Genomic DNA, 24,150 nt, shown 5'->3' with positions numbered 1-24,150 from the left:
ATATATTATATTTGGTGCCGAACTGTTTCCCAAGTATATTAGTGCGTGTATGAATGAATAAATGAGACCTAAAACGTAAATTTCTTTGTAGAAAGTCGCTTTATGAAAAGTCCATTTACCGGTACTTGTATTGGTTTACAGCGCAGTGTCATTACCCGATGTGAGTCACACATGCGCAGTCGCTTGGACAAACTACAGTTACGTCGCCAGACTTGATAGACAAGATCTAAACACACACTTGTTTTGATATACACTAAGTTAGGGATATTATTATTTACATGATTGCTTTTCCTATTTGGTCTGAATTTTAATGAAATAAGTAAAAGTTCCCTTTGATATTACTACTGATGAATGAGAAGAAACACAATTTTCATTAGTTTAATATTACCCCAAAAATTTTGACAATAAAAATAATATATAGAGATTGAGAGAGATGCATAGATATTTTCATATTTTTTCAGTTGGGAATGGTATAAACTAACACATTTTTAACATTACATTACAATCATTTTACATTCATAATGCAACTGCGCATGTGTGACTCAAATCGGGTAATGAGACGCAGTCTTGCCACATCCAGTATGGCGGCGACGTTGACGTATCGCAGCAGCTCCATGGGGCGTCTACCTATATATATATATATATATATATATATATATATATATATATATATATATATATATATATATATATGCCCGAACCCCCCCAACGCGGCGGCGGTGGGAGCCTCTCAGAAGTTCTCCTTGTTGAAGATGAACTTGACGTCGCCCTCGGAGTGGGACAGGGACTGCTTCTCCAGGGACTTCCCCAGCTGGGGGGGGCCGCACAGGAACACGCCCACCTTGGTCCTGGGGGGACAAACACAGCGTCACCGGGGACGGTACCGGGTACCGGGGACCGCTAGAAGAACTGGACAAGCACCCTGTGATGTCACCCACACGCAGTACTCGAGATGAGAGGGGATGGCATCCCCCCCTGAAATAAAAACGGTCAAAATCATTCCCCCTGTAAAACTGCCATCCCCCCTTTCCATCCCTTATGTCATTTCATCAATGAATGTGGTTTTACTGCTATTTCAACATTTAGAGTCATCACCAGAAAAATAGTTTATTGGACAATTTTCACCTGTTTCAAGTCAATTTTCACTTGAAATAAGTAGAAAAATCTGCCAGTGGGACAAGATTTATCTTCTTATTACAAGCAAAAAAAATCTTGTTCCAAATGATCTGTCCCCGTATGATAAAATCCACCATCCCCCCTGATGTTTTTTTGACAACTCGAGTACTGCCCACATGTTTCTGGTTCCTGGCAGGTTGACCTGGAAGCTGACTGTGACACGCCCACTTTATGTCAGTCAAAGTTAGCTATTTTAGCTCTGCTGACTTAGCCTATGCTAAGCTATGATGCTAATTGGCGTTTATTTTGATCAAATGTAAAATATGAGCGATTAGAGTCACAGCTCAGAGGTGTCAGAGGTTAAAGTGATGACACCTGCTGATTGGCTGTGTTGGCTGCCAATCAAAAGGCCACGCCCTTTATTACACATAAATGTGATGCTACATGTATCGATGCTAAAACTGCTTTTTTGTGCCAGAAATGATGTATTTCTGCTGTAAAGTTGAATATTTTAACCTGGAGGTCATAGAGACCCGATCTAGACCCTGGTCTGGGACGGCAGGTCTGGATCTGGACCCTAGTGGTCTGTAGAGGACCTGCAGGTCTGGATCTGGACCCTAGTGGTCTGTAGAGGACCTGCAGGTCTGGATCTGGACCCTGCTAGTGCTGCTAGTGCTATTAACAAGTAAGGGAACTGCAACATAATCTTGTATTTATGTTTTGTATTGTTTCCTTTAACTTGTTTTTATGAAAAGGCACATTTTTTATCCTTTGGCTTGGTTTGAATATTTTAGTGTTTTTTATCTACTGATGTTTTAACTTATATTGATTCTTATCTTGGGGCCGTCCTTCTTGTTCTTTGTTCTTTTGGCCAAAGCACTGTCGTCACTTTATCTTATCCTGTGTTGTTGAGTGTATGGTTTTAGATTGTATGAGGAAGCACTCACTGTAAACCAAATTTACCAAGGGTACAATAAATAAATCTATCTATCTATCTATATAACACAGTGAGGTGGGTCTTCCTCGGGTCTGTGGTTCTGCCTGGTTCTTCCTGTAGTCCAGCTGTGTAGCTATAAAATGTATAGGAATCGTTCAGTTTGTGATACAAGCATGAAATTTGGTAGACAAATAGCCAAAGGTTTCCCCAAAGATATGGAAGTGGAGCCCTCGTGAATTTTCAACATGGCGCCCATGGCAGCCATTTTTCAAAATGGCCGCCAGAAACAAGTGTTTTCTAATGAGTGATTAGTTGAAATGAGTTGCCAGTTTGCCCTGGTTCTTTTTTCCTCTCTTTTTCATATTTTTTCATCTTTTTCTCCTCTTTTTTTTCCTATTCTTTCCTCTTCTTTTTCCTCTTTTTTTTCTCTTTTTTCATCTTTTTTTTCTCTTTTCCTCTTTTTTCCCTTTTTTCATCTTCTCTTTTTTTCTTATTTTTTCTTTTTTTCATCTTCTCTTTTTTCATATTTTTTTCTCTTTTTTCCTCTTTTTTCCTCTTACTCTTCATCTTTTTTTCTCTTTTCATCTTTTTTTTCTCTTTTTTCATCTTTTTTGTCTTTTTTTCATCTTCTGTTTTTTCCTCTTTTTTCTCTTTTTTCCCTCTTCCTCTTTTTTTCTTTTTTTCTCTTTTTTCTCTTTTTTCATCTTCTCTTTTTTTCCTCTTTCTTTTTCAACTAATCACTCATTTAAAAAACACTTGTTTCTGGCATCCATTTTGAAAAATGGCTGCCATGGGTGCCATGTTGAAAGTTCATGCTTGTATCACAAACTGAACGACTGTTTTGGTTATCTCCTGCACTACTGGTCCTCCCTGGTCCTCCCTGGTTCTCCCTGGTTTTCCCTGGTTTTCCCTGGTTCTGCCCGGTTCTCCAGGGTTCTCCCTGGTTCTGCCCGGTTCTGCCTCTCACCCGGGGTGCCTGGACGCGATGCTGGAGAACTCGTTGTCCCAGTTGGGTTTCCCGTACAGAGTCTTCTGCTTGAGTCCGGTGATGGGGTCGTTCTCGGCCTCGTGGTGGACGCGGAAGTGGGCCGCCTGTGACACAGGAGTGACGTTAGAGAGGAGCCATATCCTACAGCGCGTGGTTCTGCTCGGGCCCGGGAGCCCGGGCGGCTCGGTACCTCGGCCTCCTTCCAGCGGGTCAGGTAGATGTTGTAGCTGAGGAAGTCGGCCATGTCCTTGTCGGCCATCTGGCGCTCCAGCGACTGCAGCAGGTCAGCGAACCACTCGAAGGCCTCCGTCTCGGGACACAGCCAGTAGAAGTAGATCTGGGACGGGGCCGGTGTTGGGTTAGTTAAAAAAAAAAGTAATCCATTACATCAGGGGTGTCAAACTCATTTTGCTTGGCGGGCCGGATTTGACCAATTTTTTTCTCGCGGGACGCACGATCAAAATAACAAAAACTGTGTGATTTTTTTTTTTCTAATTCTTTTTTTTTACTATTGTTATCTAATCCAATATCAGTTTAGTTAATCTTAAAGGAAATATGCACTTTGTTTACACTCTAATTATGTAAAATATATTTCTTCAGGATCTTTTCTTGAAATTTCTCGTTTTTTTTCAAATTATGTAAGATACTTTTAATATCATTTTACAAAGATAAACAGAAACAAGTATGTTTTTTTTATATTTCGCTTTTTTATAGGAAATTTAATTAAAACAAAATCTTTCTTATTACATCCGAGAGTGTTTCTTTGTGATTTAGAGATTTTTCCAGTACAATTAAGTGTATTTATTTTTTTTAAATTGGCGCGGATATTTACGCCAGTGTACCGAAAAAGTCAGCACTTCTTTTCTAACTGTTTACTTTGTCACTATCCTCGTATTCAAAACTGAAATTCTTCTATCATCTTTTTTAGCAGTGATATTTTTCCTGCGAAAATATATAATAGTAGTCAGTTAATAAAAATAAACGACCGTCTACAAAGAAATAAAATCGGCAAATGCATTCTAGAAAACTAAAAAAAATGTCGAAAACTGCTCTCTTTGTGGAATAACGATGGATTTGTAGAAGAAATATATTATCGGATATGCTGCGATTCATGGCAATTATTTATGCCTTCCTTTATAGTAAATTAACATTTCGTTTTTTTGCGTTGGAAACTTCTCACGGGCCGCATGAAAATCTCTCTCGGGCCGCACATTTGACACCCCTGCATTAAATATTACTAGTTACTTTTTTAAAAAGTTATCCCTTACACTACTTAGTTACTGGTTGCTGAAAGTAACTAGTTACATTATTAGTTACATTACTTTTGGATTACTCCGCAATATCACCTGAGCTGCACCATAACTCGATAACTCGCCAATGAACAACATATACAGGACTGTCTCAGAAAATTAGAATATTGTGATTTTTCTGTAATGAAATTATAAAAACAAAAATGTCATACATTCTGGATTCATTACAAATCAACTGAAATATTGCAAGCCTTTTATTATTTTAATATTGCTGATCATGGCTTACAGTTTAAGAAAACTCAAATATCCTATCTCAAAAAATTAGAATATTCTGGGAATCTTAATCTTAAACTGTAAACCATAATCAGCAATATTAAAATAATAAAAGGCTTGCAATATTTCAGTTGATTTGTAATGAATCCAGAATGTATGACATTTTTGTTTTTTTAATTGCATTACAGAAAATAAAGAACTTTATCACAATATTCAAATTTTCTGACACAGTCCTGTAGTTGGAACCTTATTACTGCAGTTCCCAGATCAGTCCTGTAAAATCCCGTAAGATCACGTAAAATCCCGTAAAATCACGTTAAGTTAGACAAGTGTTGCGCAACGCGTGAAGACGCATGAAAGGCAAGTATGATTTTCTTTTCTTTTCTCCCGTTCTACATGTAGCTGAAAAGCTTAAAGTAACTAAAGTAGCGTAATGTTTTTTGTCTTAGAGTAACTATAATGTGATTACCCAAATTACAACTGTAACGCGGTACATTACTGCGTTACTGACGGGTTCTGCCGGGCCGCGGCGCCGCTCACCTTCTTGGTGAAGACGTCCTGGTTGTTCTGGATGTGTTTGTACCACACGGACTTGAGGATGGAGGCGAAGGGCGTCACGCCGATGCCGGCGCCCACCAGCATCACCACCTCGTAGCGGAACACGTCCTCGCTGGCCGTGCCGAACGGCCCGTCGATGGCCACCCTGCGGGGAGACACGGGTCAGAGGTGTCTTCAGTATTCACATTCATTACTCAGGTAGAAGTATAGATACTAGAGTTTAAAAATACTCCTGTAGAAGTTGAAGTATCAACTCAAGTTTTTTACTCAAGTAAAAGTATAAAAGTACTGGTTTCAAAAATACGTAAAGTATAAAAGTAAAAGTAATTTAAGGGGGAAAAAAGCCCTTAAGGAAAAAAGCCATTGAAAATGAATGTATCTTAATATAATGTAGATATATTAAAGAAGCATATATGTGTACTATTGAGCATTAACATGTGTTTCAGAGAGCAGGAGATATGATGACTAGTTGCCTATAAGTATTGTATTTAGGAATGGACGATATTTTACCGTTCACGATAAACCGTCAAAAAAATTCCCCACGGTAAGAATTTGTCATCTCGCGTTAAAAACGAGAAATTCCCGTTAATGACGTTTTTGTGTAAAACTGATTTATGGTTCTGTGTTAAATCCACGCACAACGTACGTGAAGGAAGGAAGGAAGGAAGGAAGGAAGGAAGGAAGGAAGGAAGGAAGGAAGGAAGGAAGGAAGGAAGGAAGGAAGGAAGGAAGGAAGGAAGGAAGGAAGGAAGGAAGGAAGGAAGGAAGGAAGGAAAATTCCCATTGATGAGGTTTTTGTTTAACAAACATGGTGGATCTGAGTCATTCCAGTTTTGCAGTACAGGTGTAACTCATTTAATTGGTTTTTATCAATTCAATTTAATTGGTGTAGTTTAGTAGTATTTAGTATCTTTTAGAGCAGTGATTTGGCTCCAAAGACTGAATGTGGTGATAGATTTATAGTTACAAAGGTGGAGTTGAATTGGTATTTCTTTTATCGTCATTTTTATCGTTATCAGGATAAATGCCAGAAATTATCGTGATACATTTTTTAGTCCATACCGCCCATCCCTAGTTGTAATGGTGCAAAAAGTCAAACTTCAGAGGCAAGTTATCATTTATCCTAACCAGGATTTTGAGGGCCGATCACCGATCTCCAAAACCAGTATCTGCTGATCCCGATGTTGCCGATCACAGCGTGAAATCCATATATTTGTCAATATTGTGGTCTCATGTACATGACACTGACATTGTATTATTAGGTATAAAAATTAGGAGATGAGAAAGTATCATGAATTGACTGTTTTATTGCAGGCTGAGGCAAAGTGCAATATTTCACCCTGTAGAGATTCTTAGAGACGGTTTAGAATCGCTTACAAAGAGTAAGTGTAGCTAACTATTTGATTGTTATGTTGTTTGATTGACATACCCATAAACGGCGGACATTTTATTTTATTTTAGTTTTTTATTCACTTAGTTGTTGTTTTTTTTAATTTATGTTATTTGTGAATTTATTTCTTGGAAAAAGGGGCAGATTAGATAAGATTCTTATTCTTTCTGCTCCCTTTTCATTCACAATTTATGAATTTCCGTATTTGTATTGAATTGTTTGTTTTATTTTTTGAATGAAATAAAGAATAAAATGAAAAAAAAAATTAAATGAAAACTAGCTTCAGCTTCCTGTGGTAATAATTATGTACAACATGTGCCTCAACACAGACAACAGCAGACATGTCACTCTCTAAAAGTTGATACAAGTTGTAACCTTAGTTTTCCTGTGGAAAGAGGAATTAAATCTTAAAATAAAAATGAATTATGAATTATTAAGCTTTTTGAAAACTTTAGTGATAGCATCTGCCGCGTGTGAGGAAACTCTTTCGAGTGAAACTCTTCACACTAGAACTCCAAATGTCACTCCTGAAGCGACTGACACGACTGTCGTCCTGCATGAGGCTTTGGATGTAAATATTCTGGTATAACTATGGCGGACATTCATCAGGGAAATATTAACGACTCTGCAGCGCGTAAACCCGATGTCTTTTAAAACAGAAAGCGGCTGATAGCAAAGCATATGAGTCCATTAGGCTACCTTACGATGTGGTTCTTTTTTTTTTTTTATCCGGGTTTTTTCCCCCCATTTTATCACCCAGTGCTCCTACCTAAGTGCCCCCACGATGTGGTTCTTTATTTTTCTTGCTGTCGTTTATATGTCTCTGCTACGTTCAACAGAGTTAGCGGCCTGGCTGCACCTCCTGTTCTTTCTCTGCCTTAGCTGCAGCCAACTTTGGAAACTCAATATACTCCTTTGTGTGAAAAACTTTCAAATGTCTTATCAGTTTCGTTGTGTTGAAATTATTTTCTAACATTCCTCCTGGGGGTGTTTCCTTTTGGACCTTGCAAACTGCAAATTTGTTGTCCTTTTCAGACATTGTAAAACTCCCTCAGGACACCTGGGTATGAAGTGTGGAAACACACGCGCGGTTTGTTGTTGTAAACGTGATCAGATCGGCCCGCTCTGAATTATTATTTTCCGATCTCCAATCAAAACCGTTAGGGGCATTATCGGGCCGATACCGATCGATTGGCAATCAATCGGTGCATCTCTAAATGGAGGGAGAGAAGGAAAGAGAGAGACAGAGAGGGAGGAATGGAGGGAGAGAGCAGACAGATACAACAACTCCCCCACGGCTTCTCTCCAGCCTTGTAAAGAGCCCCGTGGGGTCCAGGCTGCCGGGTCGTACTTGGGCAGCTGCCAGGCCTCCCGCTGCTCGGGCGCGTCCCCCCCACAGGCCTGGTACACGGCCTCGGTCCAGTCCCCCACGATGCGGATGTGGGCGCTGAAGTGGTCCTCCTCCGGGGCCGAGGTGAGCGTGAACGGGTGCCACTCCAGCCGCGACACGGACGGCACCTGGATGAACACGTACTGGCCCACCGCCATGCCGAAGCCCTTCCTCTTCATCTGCAGCTCCAGCGTCTTGGAGGGGTGCATCACCACCTGGGGGGACGGGGGGGACAGGGGGGTCAGCGGGGCGGTTCCTGCAGGGGGGGGACCTCTAAACCTGCAGGCCGGCCCACCTTGGTCACCACCACCTTCTGGTGGGAGCGGTAGAACCGCACCAGCCGCTCGCACACGTACAGGAACATCGGCGCCACCACCCACTTCCACGTCTGCGGGAGAGAAGGATCAATAATCAATAATAATCACACATCAGTACCGGTTACGCCCCCCACCCCGATTGGAAAATCGATTTTCCAATTCCAAATCGATTCTCATACTAATTCCTAAAAATCGATTCGTATGTCTAAAGATCGATTTTTTTTTTTTTTTTCATCATTTCATTACAACTTTTGATATTTTTTTTGTTTATGCCCAAAAATGGAATGTTTTTGTTGGACACGAGAATAACTAGTGCCATGTTTTTGCCTTTAAATATGTTTAAAGGCATGAAAACATTAACATTTTAAGTTATAATTTCATAAATTGTCTATATTTTATTACTTTATATACTGTCTTGGGGTTACATTTGCATAAATGCTAAAAACCAAATCCTCAAAAATTAAAAAGCCGAAGAGCGAATGTGGGAAAAAATAAAAGCGCTTTCATACGTCTTCTGTTTAAGTCGAAATGTCGAGAAAAAAGTCGAAATGTGAAGAAAAAAGTGAAAATATCGAGATTAATGTTGAAGTACAATTTCGAGAAAAAAGTCGAAATGTTGAGAAAAAAGTCAAAATGTTGAGAATAAAGTCAAAATGTCGAGATTAATGTTGAGTGTTGAGAAAAAAGTCAAAAAGTGTTGAGAAAAAAGTCAAAATTTCGTGAATAAAGTTGAAATGTTGAGAAAAAAGGCGAAATTTTGACTTTATTCTTGAAATTGTATTTCAACATTAATCTCATTAATTTTTTCGACTTTTTTCTCGAAAGGCACAATAAAAAAAAATCTGCCCCACGATGTTTCTGAAAGCAGTTCTATCAGCATTCTGGGAGGTGATTGGTCGTACAGCATCATTAGCTGCAATACTTGCTGTTGAATCTCAATATAATACCAGTATTAATATGTTGCAGAACTACAGTCATATAATTCAGGCAACAGCTCAAAAAACTGTTTTAATAAGACTAAACCAAATCAATATCGGAATCAAATCAAATCGTGATAATCGATTCTGAATCTTAAGAATGGGAATCAAATCGATTCTTGACATTTGAATGGATCTGCCCACCATGGGAGGGTTCCCGGCGAACTCGGGCACGGCGCAGTCCGACCCGTTGTTCCCCCAGTCCTGGAAGCGGTCGGCGCAGACGAGCGGCCGGTTGGTCTCCAGGCTGAGCGGCGTCTGTCCTCGGACGATGCGCCTGCCAGAGACATGAGAGACATGCGTGAGTCCCGGGGGGCGGGTTTGGACCCAGAGGTGTCTTCAGTATTCACATTCATTACTCAGGTAGAAGTATAGATACTAGAGTTTAAAAATACTCCTGTAGAAGTTGAAGTATCAACTCAAGTTTTTTACTCAAGTAAAAGTATAAAAGTACTGGTTTCAAAACTACTTAAAGTATAAAAGTAAAAGTAATGTAAGGGGGAAAAGCCATTGGAAATGAATGCATCTTAAATATATTAAAGAAGCATATATGTGTACTATTGAGCATTAACATGTGTTTCAGAGAACAGCAGATATGATGACTAGTTGCCTATAAGTATTGTAATGGTGCAAAAAGTCAAACTTCAGAGGCATGTTATCATTTATCCTAACCTTTATTGGAATGTACATCCAAGTTTAGTTGCAGGAATCTGAGGGAACGGATGTAAGAACAAAACTGGACAAGAACATCTGAAACAACCACAACCAAATTCACTCTATCCGGATGGAGCAATTTAACTGGATAGTTTTTATTAAAGGCCGAAATGAAATAGAGTAACGAGGCTGTTTTTAAAATGTAAGGAGTAAAAAGTACAGATAATTGCGTGAAAATGTAAGGAGTAAAAGTAAAAAGTCGTCTGAAAATTTCTACTTACAGGGCTCCAGACTGCGACCAAATGCTCGCATTTTGCGACCAAAATTTGAGTATGTGCGACTGAATTTCATGTCCACTCGCACACGTGCGACCAGTAAATTTGCCAGTGTTTTTTTTTTTTTTTTTTTACACGTTAAACGTGGAAGGAGTGCCTCAATGAACCCCCATATTTGCAGGCCAATGAGTGTGAAAGGGAATGAGTTGGGGGATCTATTTATTTATTTATTTTATTATTATTTTTTTTTCACCAGCTCAAAGCAGGTATTACGCCCGGACGACATTTAATGCGACACAACTCGCTGCCGCCGCGGCGCGCACATAAAGTTAGAAGAAAGAGGCGGCGGGTATGTTTGGTTTTAGTAACATCTTGCTCAGGCAATGAGTCTGCAATGGCCCAGACGGGAGACACATGTAGTTCAGTGCTTAACTTTTATTTTTAATCCACTCTATATTCTTCTGGTTGTTCTCCGATATGTCCCCCCTCTAAAGCCTGATTTATGGTTCCGCCTTAAATCGACGCAGAGCTCTGCGTTGTTGTAACGCGGAACCATAAATCAGCCTTCACCCGGTACATACATAGGTTTCTCTAAACATCTGTCCCCGCTACAGTTTTAACTAAAAGAAAATGTGCTCCAATACAGCAGGTCTCATAATTTTATTTTGAACACTGCTTAAAATTTGCTTGACACAAATGAAAGTAAAATTTTAACACGTGGGAAAAACACCTAACCTTTTAAGTGATGTGTGTTGTCAGGTGTAATGGCATTTTTAGGTTAGAAATAAGAATATTTCTTGGTAAGATCCTTAGTTATTTGAGTGAAGGCAGTGAATTTGGTCGACTGGTGTAGGTTCAGGGTTTTAGTAAAGACACAAGTAGGGAATTGTTATTGGCCAGTACCCCCAATATTTGTACATTTGTTAAGTACTGTGTTTAACAGTTACATTCATGGCTGAAAGGTTACTAAGCACTTTGTTACCAAGCACTTTTTTTATCATGTGAATGTATGTTTTTTTTATATATAATGACAGCAATGGTGCCGTCAGTTTACTTTATGTTGCGGCATCTTTAAAAATGCACAATAAAATGTAACACTGCATTTGAAACAGCACATTGTGGTAATTCATTAATCTATTATGAAATACGTATTACTAATACACTGAAATGTAGTAGAAATGTAAACATTTGGTTAGTGTGTCGATAAACGATGTGCGCTCCTAAAATTTCTGATTGTGCCCCTAAAAATTTTCAGTTAGGGGCTACTGTGCTCCTAGTGAAAAAAGTTAGTCTGGAGCCCTGACTTAAGTAAGGTAACAAAGTATTTGTACTTTGTTACTTGACACCTCTGCTCGGACCCGGACCTGCTCTTACCCGAAGCCGTGGAACACCAGGCCGATGAAGAAGATGACGAAGAGGTGGTGGGTGTACCAGAACACCTCGAAGTAGGAGCGGCGGATCACCTCCATGGAGGACGTGATGATGAGGATGAGCGCCAGCGTGATGGCCACGCCCGTCAGCCCGGCGATGGTGGTGAACATGACCACGGTCGGGTTCTGGGGCCACACAGACGGGACAGCAGCAGTGTTGGGGTAGTTACTCAAAAAAAGTAATCCATTACATATTACTAGTTACTTTAAAAAAGTAATCCATTACACTACTTAGTTACTGGTTGCTGAAAGTAACTAGTTACATTACTAGTTACATTACTTTTGGATTACTCCACAATATCACCTGAGCTGCACCATAACTCGATTGCCAATGAACAACATGTACAGGACTGTCTCAGAAAATTAGAATACTGTGATTTTCTGTAATGCAATTACAAAAACAAAATTGTCATACATTCTGGATTCATTACAAATCAACTGAAATATTGCAAGCCTTTTATTATTTTAATATTGCTGATCATGGTTTACAGCTTAAGAATACTCAAATATCCTATCTCAAAAAATTTGAATATTCTGGGAATCTTAATCTTAAACTGTAAGCCATAATGTTCATATTATCATCATATTAATTCCTACAAATCGATTCGTATGTCTAAAGATCGATTTATTTATTTTTTCATCATCATAAATTGTCTATATTTCATTACTTTATATACTGTCTTGGGGATACATTTGCATAAAATGCTAAAAACCAAACTCTCAAAAATTAAAAACCCGAAAAAGACCGAAAATGCAGTTCTATCAGCATTCTGGGAGGTGATTGGTCCTTACAGCATCATTAGCTGCCAATACTTGCTGTTGAATCTCAATATAATGTTAGTATAATATGTTGCAGAACTACAGTCATATAATTCATGCAACAGCTGAAAAAACATTTTTGATAACACTAAACCAAATCAATATCAGCCACACAGACGGGACAGGAGGCGTGAGGTTCCACGTGTTGACCAACACCCCCCATGTACCAAACCCTTTCATCACGCCGTAGTTCCCCTCGTTGCATCACCGACGGTTCCTGCTTTCAGAACATTTTCAGAGAATCGGGAAGTCTTCTCTAAGACAACTGCTGATGTCTTTCCCTCAGAGCATTGTGTTAACACACCTGGGTGCTTCATTTGTGCTGCATAAACGAAGGCAGCCTGGGGAAAAAGGTTGTGTTTGTCCGACACAGAGATGTGCTACTATCGGATAGTTTTTGATAAAAACAACAACTTAGATTAAGAAAGTTCTCAGATGTCACATAGTGTTGTTTCTGTTTCAATTTTAGTTTTAGTCTAGTCTTTCGGTCAAGCTATCATTTTAGTTTTTATTAGTTTTAGTCACGTTCATTCTCCTTTTAGTCGTGTCAAGTTTCAGTCGACTAAAAGTCTGTTTTAGTCTTATTTTAGTCAGAATTGTCCAGGACCATTTTAGTCAAAGATTGTATTTAGCCAAACCCATTTCACAATTCACACAAGTTTATCTTATTATTATATTATTGTTACCTTATAGACTCAAAAATACATTCATTCCAGATACAGAAGACTCTAATTTGAGTTTACAAAATATTTATTTTTCCGCATTTCTCCCCGTCTTTTTCTTTTCCGACGACACATTGGGTTTTCTTTTCCACGTCTATGTAGGAAAGTGTATCCAAAGATGGATCTTCTTCTTCTTCTCCAGCCCCAGAGCAGATCCCCGCGTTTCTCTATGTAACTTTGTTTTTAATAGACGTTAACTAGAGCTCTGCGTTAACGGCATCAGCCTCTAACTCTGCAGCTGCATCTTCTGGATCTGATTCCTGCTGCAGCGACTGGGATTGAGGACTAACGTCACCCAGCAGAACTAAACCAGAGAAACTACTGGAAACATGGACATTAAACCAGAGAAACTACTGAAAACATGGACATTAAACCAGAGAAACTACTGAAAACATGGACATTAAACCAGAGAAACTAGTGAAAACATGGACATTAAACCAGAGAAACTACTGAAAACATGGACATTAAACCAGAGAAACTACTGAAAACATGGACATTAAACCAGAGAAACTACTGAAAACATGGACATTAAACCAGAGAAACTACTGAAAACATGGACATTAAACCAGAGAAACTACTGAAAACATGGACATTAAACCAGAGAAACTACTGAAAACATGGACATTAAACCAGAGAAACTACTGAAAACATGGACATTAAACCAGAGAAACTACTGAAAACATGGACATTAAACCAGAGAAACTACTGAAAACATGGACATTAAGGATCTTTGTTGGAACATTTCATCTCGTTTTGGTCAACAAAAATGAAGACACATTTTAGCAGAGTTTTTATCTTGTAATCTACATCTTAGTCCCTTTTTTATTCCTCTACGATATTGCATTATATATTTAATTATCATCACATGACCAGCATTTTTGTTGCGTCTCGTCTCGTTTTCCTCAGGTGAGGAAGGTTCGTTGTAGGCATGGGACGATATGAAAATTTCATATCACGATATTAGTGGACAAAAATATCACGATTACGATATTATCACGATATTAGCGCGTCACTTATAAAATTCTTAAAATGCAAGGAAAAACACTAACCGTGGATCCACTGGTTCCTTCAGAACATTTATTCTCAAATCATTCTCAACACAGTGACACTTGAGGTAGAGAACAAATAGTGTACTGTAAATGTTATGCATTACAAAGTGTAAACTATAGTACCGGTACTTATTTGAACTTTCTTTTTTTGTAAGAAAATACTTCCCTGAGAGTCGAAAGAAATAAGTGACAAATAGAAATAAAGTGACAAAGTAGAGCCAAATGCACACTGATTGTATTACTCTCTGAAACTTTAACAGTGGCTGGCTGCCTGCTACTTAGTACGGCTCTCTGGAAAAATAATAAAATAAAGGCACTGCTCTGTAGTATACAAAACAAAAGCTGCATGGCCAACACAAAGATTGAGTGAAAATAAAGTGCCACAGTAGTCAAATGCACACGGATTGTACTACTCTCTGAAAAAATATTAAATAAATAATAATAATAAATAATATTAATAAAATACATGAAAAAAAATAACACTGGCTTCTACCTGGCTGGTAGCCTTGTGTGACCAAAAAAAAAAAAAATTGGCGATAATTACAGTACCCCACGATAACGTTATCGCGGCCGTTTTTTATTGCGATATACGATAATATCGTATATCGCCCCATGCCTAGTTCGTTGACGAAGATATTTAGTCAGAATTTTCGTTGACGAAAGCAACTTTAATGTCACGTGACTTCAGGTGAAAAACCTTCAGCAGCAGCTGACCGTGAAAAACCTTTTGACGGGTTTAAAGGTGTAAAGACTTTATAACACGTCAGAGTTTTAAACTGAAAGCAGGTTCAGGTTCAGCTCAGGACGTTTAATGACCGGGGGGGGGGACTTTCACGTGTAGCTGCTTTTGAAGAAATAAAAGAGGGAAACTCCATCCTGCGTTCACAAAGAGGAAGTTTCTCAAATGACCAAATACCCCGAAACAGGAAGTGCTGCTCCAGATTACTTCTCAAAGTAATCCGACACCAGATTTAGACATTTACAGCCGGGGTTTCACAAAGTTCAGCAGCAAACCAAACCAGAGCAAACCTGCCATGTGTTTCTGAGATGGCAGGAGGAAGTGACTGAGCAGCTACCGACCGTCTCGTTGGTCCTGATGGGGTTGAGGAAGGAGGCGTTGTCGTCGGTGCCGATCTCCGACAGGATGAAGGGCAGCAGGCTGCTGTTGCGGTCCAACTGTGCGTCCATGAAGTACTCAAAGTTGAACAAGTGTGCGACGATGTGCACGGCTGCAAGACAGAGCGGACGGGGCGTTATGTATTCATACATGTATGTGTTGGTGGAGCTGTTTGACGAGGAAATGTGCTGAACATCTGCACGTTGCACATGTGCTGCTATCAGCAGGAAGCTGTTCCAGGCCGTTTGAGGTCAGGCCAGTGTTGCCACCTGCAGAGCACCACCTTTATTTGAGGAAGTTCGGCCGTTCAGGAAAACACAATCAACTTTGAGTTCCAGGGTCGGACGCAAGAGAAAGTGGAAGCCATGAAACCTTGATCTTACTTTGAAGCAAGACGGAGTACTCGTAGTACTTCCTGTGATGTTGTTGATGTGCAGTATGTTAGAGTAGAATAGAGCTTTATTCTCATCGTACTTGTACAATGAAAGTTTTAGTGATATTTTTTTATAATAACGCTGAAAATGTCAAACAAAATGTCTGAAATGTATTGGAGTATTGGAGTACCACAGGGCTTTATCAGAGGACTTGTTTTTATTCAGGACGGATCAATCATGGTCTTTTTCTCTCCCAGCATGTGACTGTATTCCAAAAAGAAAGGCTTTTTTTATATTGATTACATATTAATATATGTATATATGTGTACACACACCCATATATATATATATATATATATATATATATATATATATATATATATATATATATATATATATATATATATATATATATATATATATATATATATATATATACACATATATATATATATATATATATATATATTCCCTGTATAACTATAGTGATGGGAAAAGCAGAGGACAAATTTGAGTGTGTTTCTTGACATATATACTAACAAATATTATTATTATGAACTTTATTTGAACAGCAACTTTATAAATGTAAATACCGTATTTTCTGGACTATAAACCACTACTTTTTTCATTGGTTTTCAACCATGCGGCTTATACAAAGGTGCGGCTCTAACCGGAATTAGAATCAAAACTAAGACAAAATAAATGCAAAGAAGAATACGCTACTTCTTCTTTAGCAGATAGAAGTAGGTAGAAGCAGATTTCAAACAGATAAATAGATAAATAAATACCGGTTATTTTCTCTTGGTTCTGTCCCGTTTTAATCAGCAAAGTTGCTGCCGTGTTAAAAGGATCTATTTAGGTACAAACATGTACATCATTTACAGTTCAAAATCGTTCTGTACATGTATTAAAAATCTAATCTAACAACATAAATATATGCAGCTTGCATATCTTTTTTTTTAAATAGAGTGGATGCGGCTTATATTCAGGTGCGGCTTATAGTCCAGAAAATACGGTACTTGATTAGTGCTGCTTGTGGACTATGGAGTTCCCCATGGCTCTAGTTTAGGTCCTTTTCCATTTTATCAGTGCTTCCTCTGTGGAAAAATAATATAAAACCATGAAATGTATGTTCACAGTACAAGAAGTGAGACGCTGGCACCAAAATTAATGTGAACCAACATAAAATACTGTGATTGCCTTCGAAGTGATACAGAATAATATGTTACATCTGATCAATACCCTCCGTTACCTGTGTGGAAGGCGATCATGTACGCCACCAGTTTGTGGAAGGTGATGTTTCGATCGATCTGGCGAGCCGCCGTCCGGCTGCAGCACTGAATACAGAAAAGAACGACGGTGATGAAATGATGAGGAGGGACTTGAGTGAGTAAACTTCAGCAACGGCAGATCCATTCTGTCGTCAGATATTCATGTAACCAGAACGTTGCCACCACGTTGACGGGCAGGTTGCCATGGATACCTGGATTGAGCCGCGGAGGAAGGACAGCAGGTTTCGGCACACCGGCAGCAGGATGAGCATGCAGTTGAAGTTGAGGCAGGCGGCCGGAGCTCGGGCCCAGGACAAGGCATGCTGGGAAATAACACAGCGGACCAGTGGTCAGATTAGCAGTCGGCAGAGTTTGGTCGGGAACATCAGCCGTTTTTAACATATTCAGACCTTTAAGATGAGGCTAGCTGAGTTACCATGGCAACAGAGTCATTACTCGGGTCTAAGTCTACCAAGTCTGTGCAGCTGGAACATCTGTGTGCTGGATGACATCACAACTCAGCCAGTGGGCTAACACTCGTTCAAAAACATCCACTGGAAGGTTGTGGGCGGATCTCGAGGGTGGTGGGCGTGTCAGGAATGTTGTGGGTGTGTCTAGAAGGATGTGGGTGTATGGGCTAAAATTAAAGCCATGAATATTTTGTATCTGTAAATAAACTTTGTACTTGTAGAAATATTTTGTGCGTGTGCAAAAAATATTTGTACTTGTAGAAATATTTTGTGCATGTGTAAAACATTTTTGTAGCTGTGGAATTAATTCGTCTGTGTGCAACATTGGATATACAAAGCTACAAACCTTTTTTTACAAAAGCTACAAACTTTTTTTACAACTACGAATTATGGCGAGTTATGGCACTGTTTTGACGTTCCAATAATAAGAGCCAATCAGAGATCTTTGGCCCGGGTTTTAAAGCGTTTCTGGAGAGCCAATCAGCACATTGCATCGCCTACTGACTGATGTGGCAAGACTGCGCTGCAAACTAATACAAGTAAATGGACTTATTTTCATAAAGCACCTTTCTACAAAGAAATGTACGTTTTACGTCTCATTTATTCATTCACACACGCACTAATATACTTGGGAAACAGTTAGGCACCAAATATAATATATTTAATTTTCTCAGATGGCAAAAATAAGAACTTTATTGATCCCACATAGGAGTAATTCATGTTATATCAGCTATAGAGAACTAATAGAGAATTAATCCCACAGTTACAAAAATGTTTTACACATGCACAAAATATTTCAAATATTACAAATATTTTTTGCAAGTACAAATATTTTTTGCACACGCACAAAATATTTCTACAAGTACAAAGTTTATTTACAGATACAAAATATTTATGGCTTTAATTTGAGCCCATATGGGTGTGTCAGGAATGTTGTTAGTTAGAGAAATAACAGGAATAATCGTTCAGTTGCGGCTACAAGCACCAGCAAAAAAAAAAAAAAGATGGCAGCCTTTTTTCAAGATGGCCGCCATCGAATATACAGTAATATTGCATTTCGCAATAAAATCCAATAGAGTTGTCCTATTGGAATGATCTTGGTGTCAAATCATAACCTTTTCACTATGTAGAATCTAAATTTGGACCCATGGACTTACTCATTGGCTTCCTTGTACCATATATCAGTCCCAGAATCCTAATATTCTGCAAAATTTGAGTTTTTTTTGTTATGTTTGACACTGGTAAAATGGATGGCAGTGTATACTTTAGTATTGTTAGAGGTTTTGTGTGTTTTTTTCTGGCACAATGGTTTTATGAAAATAGCAACCCCTAAGAGTATGTGTGCCAATTTTGGTGCTGAACAATTCACCTGTTTTCTGCCGGTTATTTCTCTAACTATTGTGGGCGGGTCTGGATGGGTCCAAGGCTGAAGCTCGGCTCAGAGCCATCCGGATTAACTGGTGGAGGTGTTGATGAAAGGATCTGCTTTTCACCTGAGCAGAAACACACCTCCCTATATGTGACCCGACATACTGATCTGTGATCATCCATCCACGCTTACGGATGTTAAAACAGCTGCTTATTTACATCTGCTGAGTTCCTGCTGCTGAGGTACAGCAACAACATGTCGGGGGGGTACTTAGGGTTTCCCACGTGATCTTTATTCTATTTCTTTTCTTTTCGGCATCATTTTAGTTAAATAATTAATGACACTGTGAAAAACATATTTGTCTAATACAAAAACTTGCTCGCTAAAACTTCACAGACGGTACTAACTTTGACTAAAATAAAATCCTTAATTTCTTCAATTTTGAAGAAAACTGAAACGTTCCCACAGTTGATTCTGTTGAAAAACGGCTTCAAAACAGCAGATTTCTCCCGTTCAGCAACAGAAAAACGCACAGAAACACTTCACATTGTTGATAACGCTGCCGTGCAGCCGGGTTAAAGAGGAAGACGCTGCAGGAGCTGATTTCATGCAGCTGCAGCGTTTTGAGGAAACGAAAAACCCGTATTTTCCTACGACCTGCAAGCCGGCGTCCTCGTCGGGCCTTTGTGACGGTCTGAAGCAGAAGTGAAGCAGAAGTGAAGCTGCAGCACCACTCACCCCCAGCAGCACCCGGGTGTAGAACCAGCGCTCCACCAGGAAGGCCATGTAGAAATGCACGAACAGGAAGGCGTTGATGCCCAGCCAGACCAGCTGCAAACACACCAACGTCAGTTCATCGCACTTCCAAACGCACAACACAATTAACAACAGACTCAAAACTCATTCCTCCCTGGACTTTTACACACTTACATCACCTGAAATTTGCTAAACAAATTGCATTTGGTGTCTTTAATGGTAGATTTTAGCGCATATTTATAGCATTCAGTTTTTAAAGTTAAAAATACATTGTAAAAATACAGTTTTAGTAATTGATCCATGTCTGTCTGGAAAGTGAAAAAAAAAATAATTTTGTGTTTAGGACTGGAGGTAGGATTCTTGTTCTTCTGACATTATTTAAGTTGATTTGTTAATTATCTTTAAATACTGTAGATGGAAACTTCAAGACAAGAAGTGCAGATCTTCACAAATCTGTTTTAATTTGTTTTATTTTATTTTGTAGGGTACAGTTTCCAGATGCCTGTTTGTCCCACGTTCATCAGAATCAGAATCACATTTATTGGCCAAATTTGAGCATGCCCGACAATAATAATAATAATAATAATAATAATAAATTTAATTTATAATGCACTTTCCATTCGGAGAATCTCAAAGTGCTACAAGAGAGAGAAAAAAAAAGAAAAAAAAGGAATTTGACTCCGGTTATTTCACTCACTGTAGCCAGATTTAAAAAATAGCAAACAGTAAATAAACATGTACAGAAAATAAACAAATGTGGCACTTATTAACATATATACAATTAAAAAAAACTGAAAGGTGCAGCAGTATAAGGTAGAAATGATTATTGTTGGAAGGTGCATTGTTACAGCATGTGATAGTGTTATTATAATTACTGTTATCATTGTTATTCTTTTTTTTTTAATATCTTTTTATTTCACAATAATTTTCACAATTCACATTTTCACATGCATGATTTCTATTATACCCACATTCCTACCCTCCCCATAATTAAAAAAAAAAAAAAAAAAAAAACATACATTAAGGGAGAACAAAATTAAATAAATATTAAATAAAAAATAAATAAATAAATAAAAAAATATATAATGGCAGCAACAGCGATATCAAACTATATATATATATATATATATATATCCATACATACATACAAACATGCATACATATAAGGCACAAGTTCGAAAATAAAGATACTCATTAGTCCGCTTTGGAAAAATTATCCAGTTTTGAGAATAATGGAAACCAAAATTCTTGAAAAATATGAGCACGGTTGTATTTTTCTAAAGTAAATTTTTCCAATGGTAAAAAAACTGAAATTTGATTAAAAAAAAACTTGAAAGTTGGAGGGGAATCATCTTTCCAAAGTAAAAGTATGCATTTCTTAGCGAAGTATGTGATCATAATTAATTAATATAATATTGTTATTCTAATCAAACAATAGGACATCGTAGCGTAGGAAGAAGGCGGCTCAGGGATGAGCTTTGGTGCAAAACCTGCTAAATATACTCGGGTGTCTGAAACCAGGAGCAGCCGCTGCTCCAAAACCAGCAGAAAAATGTCAGATTACAGTTTACAGCTGCTCATAAATACAAGCTCAGAAATCCCAAGGAGGAAACAGAAAAACTCACAATCACGAAGATGGAGAGTCCCTCGTTGGCGACGAAGTTCCCCATGATGAAGAGCTGCTGACGGAGGAGAGGCAGACGAGCAGGAGGACGGTGAGGACAGACTCTTTTTATACCCGGTTAAAGAGGAAGTGGTGAGGTGTCGTCTCTCGGGAGGAAGGACGACGGTTTCTCTTCTGCTGTAGACAGGTGGAGCCTGGAGGTCCTGGAGGTCCTGGAGGTCCTGGAGGTCCTGGTGGTCCTGGAGACTCCTGGAGGTCCTGGAGGTCCTGGTGGTCCTGGTGGTCCTGGAGACTCCTGGAGGTCCTGGAGACTCCTGGAGGTCCTGGAGGTCCTGGTGGTCCTGGAGGTCCTGGAGGTTTTTGAGAAAAAAGTCAAAATGTCAAGAAAAAAGTCGAAATGTCGAGAAAAAAGTCAAAATTTTGTGAAAAAAGTCGAAATGTCGAGAAAAAACTCGAAATTTTGTGAAAAAAGTCGAAATGTCGAGAAAAAAGTCGAAATGTCGAGAAAAAAGTCGAAATTTTGTGAAAAAAGTCACAATTTTGAGAAAAAAGTCGAAATGTCGAGAAAAAAGTCGAAATGTCGAGAAAAAAGTCGAAATTTTGTGAAAAAAGTCAAAATTTTGAGAAAAAAGTCGAAATTTTGTGAAAAAAGTCGAAATTTTGTGAAGAAAGTCGAAATGTCGAGGTCCTGGAGACTCATGGAGGTCCTGGAGGTCCTGGAGACTCCTGGAGGTCCTGGAGACTCATGGAGGTCCTGGAGACTCCTGGAGGTCCTGGAGGTCCTGGAGACTCATGGAGGTCCTGGAGACTCCTGGAGGTCCTGGAGGTCCTGGAGACTCATGGAGGTCCTGGAGACTCCTGGAGACTCCTGGAGGTCCTGGAGGTCCTGGAGGTCCTGGAGACTCCTGGAGGTCCTGGAGGAACCTGAACCAGAACCTGAACCTGAACCTGAACCAGAACCAGAACCAGAACCAGAACCTGAACCAGAACCAGAACCAGAACCAGAACCTGAACCAGAACCTGAACCTGAACCAGAACCTGAACCCTCTGTAAAGGACCTGCAGGTCTGGATCTGGACCCTAGTGGTCTGTAGAGGACCTGCAGGTCTGGATCTGGACTCTAGTGGTCTGTAGAGGACCTGCAGGTCTGGATCTGGACTCTAGTGGTCTGTAGAGGACCTGCAGGTTTCCCAGGTGTCTATGTCTTATGTTGTCAGTATGAATGGGAGGATGTTGGACCGTTTTCCCCTCCGTCTGGGGGCTCCGGCGGCGCCGGGGGCGCCCGTGGAGGTATGGTGGGGCCCTGGCCCGGCTCGGAGGGCCGGCCCCCATCTACTGGATGGCCGGTGGGGGGGCGCGGGTGTCTTATCAGGGCCGGCTTTGCTGGTCCTGCTTCGCTTCCCCCTACACGATTCATACGCACATAGGCGAGGGGCGGGGGGTCCGGGTCGTGGGGGGCATTGTCCCGCGTGGCCCCGCAAGTTTCACAGAAAGGAAAGAGAAAAATAAAAAAAACATTATGCCACAATAATTGTATTTTAGGACACGTCCAAAAGATATGAGAATGATTGGCTACTACATGATCACACCCTCGCCAACAATTCTGTTGTGTTTGTTTAGTCTTTGTTTAGTCTGGAGTGATAAAAAAGCGAGAGATTTTTCCATCCGAATTCTCGCCATCTTCTCGAACTAGTTTAAGATTGCTGCGTGTTGCACATGGAAAGCCAATAACTCTCTGACAATACAACATTGAATTATTGTTCCCATTTTAATTTGATATCTGAATTTCAGTTATTTTATTTATTTATTTAAAGGTTTAGATAACAGGGACAATGCACATTAATAACACATTTAAACAAATGGAAAATGTGCCGGAATTAGCCAAAAAGGCTATTTTGCATCCGCTGTCCCTGGACTGATGTAAAGATAGTCAACCTAAAAGAAAAAATTATTAGATACAATCAATAAAACATTTCAGAATAAAAAGGCTATATCAGAATAGAGATTAAGAGGTAAAAAACTAAGCTAAAATACGTACACACACAGGTTAACATAAGCTCAACAACAGGCAATTGCTACACACGAAAACAGAAACAACATGAAGCAGCAACAGTAACATCAGCATTAATAACACAAGACACAATAACACACTAACAGGCCAAAAACAAACAAGACAAAAGCACTAAACACAGAATAAAAAGCCTCTCTCTTTAACATTTGCAGGAATCAAATGTAAATAACTGTAAATCTGAAATGCATATTTCTGCGAGTCGTGCGTGAAAGAGGCCTTTTCATCTCTGGTCGGCCTTCGTGGAAAATGAGGTTTTCAAGGACGACGAAGCCATTTCTGAAAAATAATCTCCACTAATTCACAGAAGGCATTAAAGCAGAATAAAAGGCAGGATGTTTAAAACATGAGTTTTTATCCGAGTTTAAGAAGGTCCTTGGGCGCCGCAGCTTTCCCTCGGCAGAATCCGGATTATTGACCATCAGATCACGGCTGATTGTCCCGGGGCTTAGCGGCGTGATTACATCACGCCAGCGGCGGCCACGCTACGCTGGCACGGGGGAAACCTGGATGAACTAGCAGACTCTGGACCACCGTCCTCTGGACACGAGAGACCAGCAGGGGACGTCTGATGGATGAAGATCCCATGTCTTCATCACATCTTCATCATGTCTTCATCACATCTTCATGTCTTCATCACATCTTCATCATGTGTTCATCACAGCTTCATCACATCTTCATCATGACTTCATCACATGTTCATCACATCTTCATCACATCTTCATCATGTGTTCATCACATCTTCATCAAATCTTCATATCTTCATGTGTTCATCACATCTTCATCATGTGTTCATCACATCTTCATCACATCTTCATCATGTCTTCATCACGTCTTCATCACATCTTCATCATGTGTTCATCAGATCTTCATCACATCTTCATCGTGTCTTCAAAAAGTCTTCATCACATTTTCATCACATCTTCATCATGTTTTCATCACATCTTCATCATGTCT

General features: G+C 39.5%; 1 protein-coding gene across 1 annotated transcript; it reads right to left on the bottom strand.

Moving 5' to 3' along the window:
* Window positions 1-666: 666 nt before the first annotated feature.
* Window positions 667-21,195, bottom strand: LOC133424888 (cytochrome b-245 heavy chain). The gene is given in 13 exon segments (XM_061715458.1): window positions 667-848; window positions 3,021-3,145; window positions 3,232-3,378; window positions 5,105-5,267; window positions 7,864-8,192; window positions 8,195-8,290; window positions 9,341-9,473; window positions 11,500-11,681; window positions 15,226-15,374; window positions 16,889-16,973; window positions 17,120-17,230; window positions 19,485-19,577; window positions 21,128-21,195. Coding segments are annotated over 13 exon segments (1,776 nt in total). The 5' UTR covers window positions 21,173-21,195; the 3' UTR covers window positions 667-730.
* Between the last annotated feature and the right edge of the window lie 2,955 nt (window positions 21,196-24,150).

This window comes from Cololabis saira, chromosome 24 (genome assembly GCF_033807715.1).
Source record: "Cololabis saira isolate AMF1-May2022 chromosome 24, fColSai1.1, whole genome shotgun sequence".
Taxonomy (NCBI): domain Eukaryota; kingdom Metazoa; phylum Chordata; class Actinopteri; order Beloniformes; family Belonidae; genus Cololabis; species Cololabis saira.
This window is presented reverse-complemented; position numbering and strand designations above follow the sequence as displayed.